A 6,000-nucleotide genomic window follows, 5' to 3' on the forward strand; every position below is an offset into this window, starting at 1 on the left:
GCCCGAAAAGGAAATCCCAAGCGCAGTGGACGCTTGGGGCTCCTCTGTCAGGGCACGGAACAACAGCTGGTGCTAACCGTTCCTGGCGCTCTTCGGTCTTCCTATCTCGGATTCCCTGTTCTGTGGAAGAACCTCAACCTCGTGCAGCTTTCCACTGGAAGTCAGGCGTCAATGAATGAGTGAAAAGAATGGCAGATTCCATTTCAATTTCTAGGAAACCAGATAGCGAGGCTCGACGAACCCCAAAATTTACGCGATGCAGAACAGGCTGTCTGAGGTGTCGGAAGCGAAGGCGAAAATGTAGGTTCTCCTCCCCCCACCTCTTCAATCTCCTTCCACTGCGGTTGTATATATCGCATGTTATTGTTGAATGGAGGGCTGAGCTCTCGATTGGTTCTCCCGCGCAGGCGACGAGCGCAAACCCCGCTGCCAGAACTGTATCGATAAGAATTTCGACTGCAATTATGGCATGCAGGTTACATTTTTACCAAAGAACTCGATCACAGTTAGCGGCGAGCTGAAGCGGTCAGAAACGAATGGCGATAAGAAGGGGGGTTATAACAAGATTCAAGTGGCCATTCCCCCCCCCTTCTCTCTCTCTATAACGCTAACTAGCGTTCGGTTTTGGGTTTGTATACTGATGACCGACGTCTAGTTCGTTAACGAAGAACCACTTGCTGTTGACAACCTCACGAGTGCCACAGTAGAGGATTCTACGGAACTCCTACAGTCGCACTCCCCAACATCCGTCTCTGGTACGTCGTTGTCTCATCTATCCGGCGAGCGGAGAGCTGTGGGAAATTGGAATGCAGAAAAAGGAAGGCACAACCCCGAGACTGAACTCGAGGAAGGTACCATTCCCGCAGACCAGCAGCTTTCCTCAAGCCCAACCCTCAACCCGTGGGATCTCAACAACCTCTCCAATCCACCCACAACTCTCGAACCACCCATCCCACAATCAACATTCAGCGCGAAAGATGAGTTCGCCGTACACGGGCTCCTCGCATTGGGAACACAGTCCGCGTTCGATCCGATCCCCGCATCTGCTTCTAAAACTGCGTCAACAGTTCCCGGTGCAGTCGAATCGCCAGCTCAGCTACCCAGTCACGATGTCGAATCCGGAGCCGGACCACGAGGACCGTCGACCGTAAACACACCAAGTCGAACGACCTCCGGAGGCGAGATCTCGCCAGGCTTTATGGATGACATACTAAGCGTGCCTTCTGCTCCTATTTCTACGGTTCATAATTCTTCTATGCTGGGGTTTGATGTGGGGATACATGGTAATACTCAGACCCTTCGCTACGAAATAGAAGATAGGAGCGGGAGTAGGAACTCGGAGACACGGAAGATGAAGCTTCTTCAATATTATCGGTATAATGTTGCGCCTTGGGTAAGTGGAGTCCCATTTACGCTAACATATCGGATTCTTATCTCCATACTAATTGTTATCGCAAGCTCGATATCTGCGATCTAACGCACCAGTTCGGGATCACAGCGCTGCAAATGGCTGCTAATTCGGAAGAAAAACTTCTCCCCGCACTGTTGGCGCTCTCTGAGGCATGTCTGTTACGAGACACAGGCCACAGATTGCGAGCGGTGCATTCCGGCGGCACCACTACGCCACCATGCTCCGAACGCTTGAACCCGGCGGATGACTTCGGTCTCTATTCCAATTCCACGGAGGAGGCACTTTCGCAAGTCTTCGGAGAATTACGACGTCTTGTTTTGGACGTTTCAGAGAGTTGGGCGAAGGCGGACATAGATATGGGGGACGAGTATGGCTACAAGCCGCCGCAGTCGTTCGTCGATGCTGCATATGGGCTGAACTTGGAGGCCGCCATTTACTGGATGGGTTTGCGGATAGGTAGGTCCAGGTCATCCTATATGGACATCGCGCCATTTTTCCGGGAAGTAATGTTATCCAGCTAACTTGAGCGCGACAGACCTAGGCAAGGCCCTCATAAACAACATCCCTCTCCACATCCCGCTCCCTTCACACCCTATCCCAAGTCTCGCACTACTCTGTCGCGCAGAGAACACCCACTCCCGAGTCGGCCACTATGCACAGGTCCTCTTGTGGCTATGCGGCAAAGCGTTGACTACCTACCACCAAGATAAAGACCAAGTAACCTCACCACAGACCTGGCTCCAAGTTTTCGAAGAACTGACCCAATGGCACTACTTGCGCCCCCAAGAATTCCAACCAATGCTAGAGCTCTACACGGAAGATCCAAACCTGAATCCGGGAAGCGAGTTCCCCATGCTTCTGTTCACAAACGGCGCGGGGGCGCTGTGTAATCAGCTCTACCATACCGCAATGCTGTTCATGTTAGAGTGTAAACCACGGACAGTGCTCTTGAGTAAACAGCCTTCGCCAGTGCTATCGCAGCTCTGGCATGCGCAACGGGTTTGCGGGGTAGCGCTAAACAATGATCGGAGGGAGTGGTGGGATCCTTGTCTCCTCGCATCTTTTTTAGTCGCGGCGAGACATATGACCCATGAGTCTCAGCAGCTGGAGATTGTTGTCGGGTTTAGCCGAGTTCAGCAACTCACCGGGTGGAAAGTCGGTGAGTATCTGACGCAGTTGCGCGAGGAATGGTCGTTTCTCGAGGGTGTCGAGTGATTGAAGGTCGATGAGTGATGACCTTTGGTTTAATTTCACCCCACGAGAACATGTCGATAATCTATCGGCGCCGAGAAACCCAGCTGGCCTTGGGAATGTGAACTCGCCTCCCGACGGGTACTATAGCCCCAAGCGACTTCCAGGTCGCGAATTCTCCAGCAAGCACCCCAGCCGGTCTCAGCCTCTATATCCCTGATTATCTTGACTATCTGCTCATGCTCTGAGGAATGGCTGAATAATCTCCCCGCAATCCAAAGCGGCTGGATCGCATTGTTCAAACACCCCTGGTGCTTATTACTCGTTGAAATTCCGCATATTCTCCGTGCGTGCCACAGTAGAGACAATGTTGGGGATCGTGGTAACCGTGATCCTTTCGGCATCATCTTGAGCAGTAATATGCAAGCCGTGTGGTACAATTGGTTCGATGAGATGGCGGCCCAATGCACGAACAGAATGTGCGGAAACGGTTTGCAGGATATCGTTTGGACCGGGAGCAGCTCGGGGGGCCGTTCGGCGAGCCAGGTCTGGAGTTCGTTCCAAAGTGTGGCCCAGCGGGCACTGAAGACTTCGGCTGTACATCCGTTTTCTTCCCCAAGCTCCACGAATTTGGTGCGGTTGGAGACGAGTTCAGTTGTTTTGACGGAGAGATAGACAGCGTAGTTGGCGTGCATATCCGGAGTCCGGGCTTCTTTGAAAAGTCTGTATGCTTCTTGTTCCTGGCAGCCCATCGGGAGCCATTTGGAAGGATGCAGGGTCGTAGCTCGGGTCCCGTCCGCTATAAGCGCGCCGCAGAGGTCTACCACCCATTAGTCTAACTCAACCTAATCCACCAGATGATGCGCGTAAACGCTTAGAGAACGCACCCATCCTCGCATAACACCAGAAAACAGCCTGCAGCAACCCGCCGCAAAACCCATGGATCCCACTCGCCTCGAACAACGCCGCGCACCCCTCCAGATGGCGGTTCCAGTCTTGCGCTTGAGCAGACATCATCTCCAAACAGCAGAGTAACACGCATGCCGCAACAATCTTCGGATTTCGTACTTGAAGCAGCGGCGACAAAAGACTAATAGCCTCCTGGTAGAGTTCTAGGCTATCGCACCAATTTTGAGCCCCAGATCCGGATTTCCGCTCCATTTGCCGGGCTGAAATCGCAAGGATCGCATAGAGAAGGGCGGGAAAGGAATGCGACAGGGCGGGTAGTTGCTGCGCGAATGTGCATTGGGAGTCGAACATGTCGAGCTGGCCACAAAACACAAATCAGCAAAATCCATTACCTTCCTTGAGATTTGGTCCATATGTAAGAGGATGGAGATACCCACCCAAGGCGCAATCTCGGCAACATAATTTTTCAAATACTCGATCCTCCTTCGAGTCGACAGCGGTGATCGAGGAACTACATCTCTGCTCCCCACACGATCTCTTCCTTGTTGACGGTATAAGGTGGTCTCACCCAGAGACGTTGAGGCCTCCGTCTTTCCCGTCTCGGGACTACTAGCCCTCGTCGGCGCCGCGGAATTCGCAAGCGTGAAGAGGATGGCGCGAAGTTCTTCCTGGGACGCTAGGAAGCCGGGATCCTGTGAGAAGCCATCCTGGTACCAGCTTCCGCTGACGCTTCCGCTTGAGGGGGGAGGGCCCGTGGCTTCCGCGGCGGGATCCGAAGGGCGAGAAGGCCGAAGGTCTTGGTGTTCGTCATCCGGTCCGGACGTACGGGGACGGTGGTGATAGTGGGTGTGAGAATTTTGCCATACTCGAGTGGTTGTATTGTTATCCGTATGTGCGTCCGGAGCGCCGTTACAATCCTCGTGGGCACCTGATTCTGGTCTTTGCTTTGGTTCAGATTCTGTTGCTACCCCGGACTCTGGCGGCGCGAAGTGACATTCAAGCCGCACACGCTTCGGGGGCGGTTCAGGGCCAAACATCCTTGTCCCCATTCACCCCGAGACCGCAGCAATCATCCAACCAAACAAGATAAGATGTTGCTTGTCGAAACACAGCTCCAGCTGCGGAAGTCGACGTAGAATTCCCCCGCACGTGGTATCCGCTACCGGGTAAATTTCCCGAATTGGAGATGTCTCTCCTGGCCCGTGTCGGAGAAAGGCCGACTTCGCCTCCAGCCATTCGACGTCTCATTTCAACGACGTCTGTGCCTCTGTTCCCATGTTGGGGAAAGTCCGAGATTGACATCATCTGATCGCCGCTATTCCCAGCCCCTGGTTCGCTCGCCAATAACACAATGTGGGGATTGCGAAGGCATTTTTGGAGAAGAACAAAAGGTATTTGCTGAAATGGTTCCCCACGATGAATTCTTCCACTGGCCATGGGGAAGGGAAGATTGGCTGCTGATTCGCGTCTCCTCCCCGGATTTGTTGGAGCAGGGCAACAGTCTGGGGAAAATGTGGCTCGGCATGCCTTTTTCGGTGACAAATCTGGGGAGTCGCGAGGAATTGGGGTTTTCCCTTGCGCGCGGGTCTGGGGTAACCGGCCTCATCGTTTTGTAGATAAAGGGCACCGACTCCCGAATGCGGAGTCAAGGATCAATATGAAGAGCCTTCTTACCTCTTTTCCTGCTCGCCGCCATCCTTTACTCCTCCCCCCTTAGAGGTTGTACAAGCACTAACACCCCTCCTTTTTCGTCCATCCTCCCTCCCCTTACAGAGTGACTTGAGTATATCGGGACGAGGAAAGGACGATCCATCCTCAAGCTCACCATGGTAAAACTCAACTTGTTCGGCACGGGGCGTTCGCTCCAAGCCGCAATCTGGACTGCCTGCGGGATGGCCTTCATCCTTTTCGGTGCGAAACGAAACCCCTCTCCTTGAGCACACGTCATGGCCGCGCAATATTCTCACAACACACAGGCTACGACCAGGGCGTCTTCTCTGGCATTGTCGAGAACGAGAACTTCCTCGAACACATGTCCCACCCGAATGACAGTCTCATGGGGATCATCGTCTCAATATACAACCTCGGCTGCTTTACGGGATGTCTGATCAATTTCGCTATTGCTGATAAGTTGGGGAGGAGGAGGGCGATGTGGGTGGCTATGGTCTGGGTTATTGTATGCCTCGCTATCAATGTCCGCCAGTCTGGTTTTTCGACGTTTTATACGCACCAGATACTAGAAGAATGAGTGGTGTGCTAACCATATCCCTATGCGACAGATCGGAGCCACTCTCCAAACATCCGCATACAGCGTCCCGCACATGATGGTTGGCCGCTTCGTCACCGGAATAGGGACTGGTATTGAGACGTCAACTGTCCCCATGTGGCAAGCGGAGCTGTGCGAGGCGTCGAAGCGCGGGAAGCTAGTTTGCAGTGAACCATTGCTTGTTGGCGTTGGAATCGTCATTAGGTGCTTACACTCTCACTTT

General features: G+C 53.3%; 4 protein-coding genes across 4 annotated transcripts; 2 read left to right on the top strand and 2 right to left on the bottom strand.

Annotated features, from left to right (window-relative positions):
• Nucleotides 1-188: 188 nt before the first annotated feature.
• Nucleotides 189-2,626, top strand: BJX67DRAFT_375813 (uncharacterized protein; the record flags this gene model as incomplete). The annotated part of the gene is made up of 5 exons (XM_071031752.1): nucleotides 189-300; nucleotides 408-571; nucleotides 656-1,393; nucleotides 1,486-1,867; nucleotides 1,947-2,626. 5 exons carry the CDS (start codon nucleotides 189-191, stop codon nucleotides 2,624-2,626), a joined length of 2,076 nt encoding a protein of 691 aa, XP_070880700.1.
• Nucleotides 2,627-2,643: 17 nt separating this feature from the next.
• BJX67DRAFT_391895 (uncharacterized protein) lies at nucleotides 2,644-4,785 on the bottom strand. The gene is made up of 3 exons (XM_071034869.1): nucleotides 3,949-4,785; nucleotides 3,490-3,868; nucleotides 2,644-3,422 (listed from the first exon to the last, which is right to left on the bottom strand). Exons 1-3 carry the CDS (start codon nucleotides 4,558-4,560, stop codon nucleotides 2,662-2,664), a joined length of 1,752 nt encoding a protein of 583 aa, XP_070880701.1. The 5' UTR covers nucleotides 4,561-4,785; the 3' UTR covers nucleotides 2,644-2,661.
• Nucleotides 4,786-4,788: 3 nt separating this feature from the next.
• Nucleotides 4,789-5,061, bottom strand: BJX67DRAFT_367955 (uncharacterized protein). The gene has a single exon (XM_071030589.1). It carries the CDS (start codon nucleotides 5,034-5,036, stop codon nucleotides 4,827-4,829), a length of 210 nt encoding a protein of 69 aa, XP_070880702.1. The 5' UTR covers nucleotides 5,037-5,061; the 3' UTR covers nucleotides 4,789-4,826.
• Nucleotides 5,062-5,337: 276 nt separating this feature from the next.
• Nucleotides 5,338-5,759, top strand: BJX67DRAFT_386310 (uncharacterized protein; the record flags this gene model as incomplete). Its single annotated transcript, XM_071034041.1, has 2 exons — nucleotides 5,338-5,422; nucleotides 5,488-5,759. 2 exons carry the CDS (start codon nucleotides 5,338-5,340, stop codon nucleotides 5,757-5,759), a joined length of 357 nt encoding a protein of 118 aa, XP_070880703.1.
• Between the last annotated feature and the right edge of the window lie 241 nt (nucleotides 5,760-6,000).

The sequence above is a fragment of the Aspergillus lucknowensis genome, assembly GCF_044049455.1.
Source record: "Aspergillus lucknowensis strain CBS 449.75 chromosome Unknown BJX67scaffold_84, whole genome shotgun sequence".
Classification (NCBI taxonomy): domain Eukaryota; kingdom Fungi; phylum Ascomycota; class Eurotiomycetes; order Eurotiales; family Aspergillaceae; genus Aspergillus; species Aspergillus lucknowensis.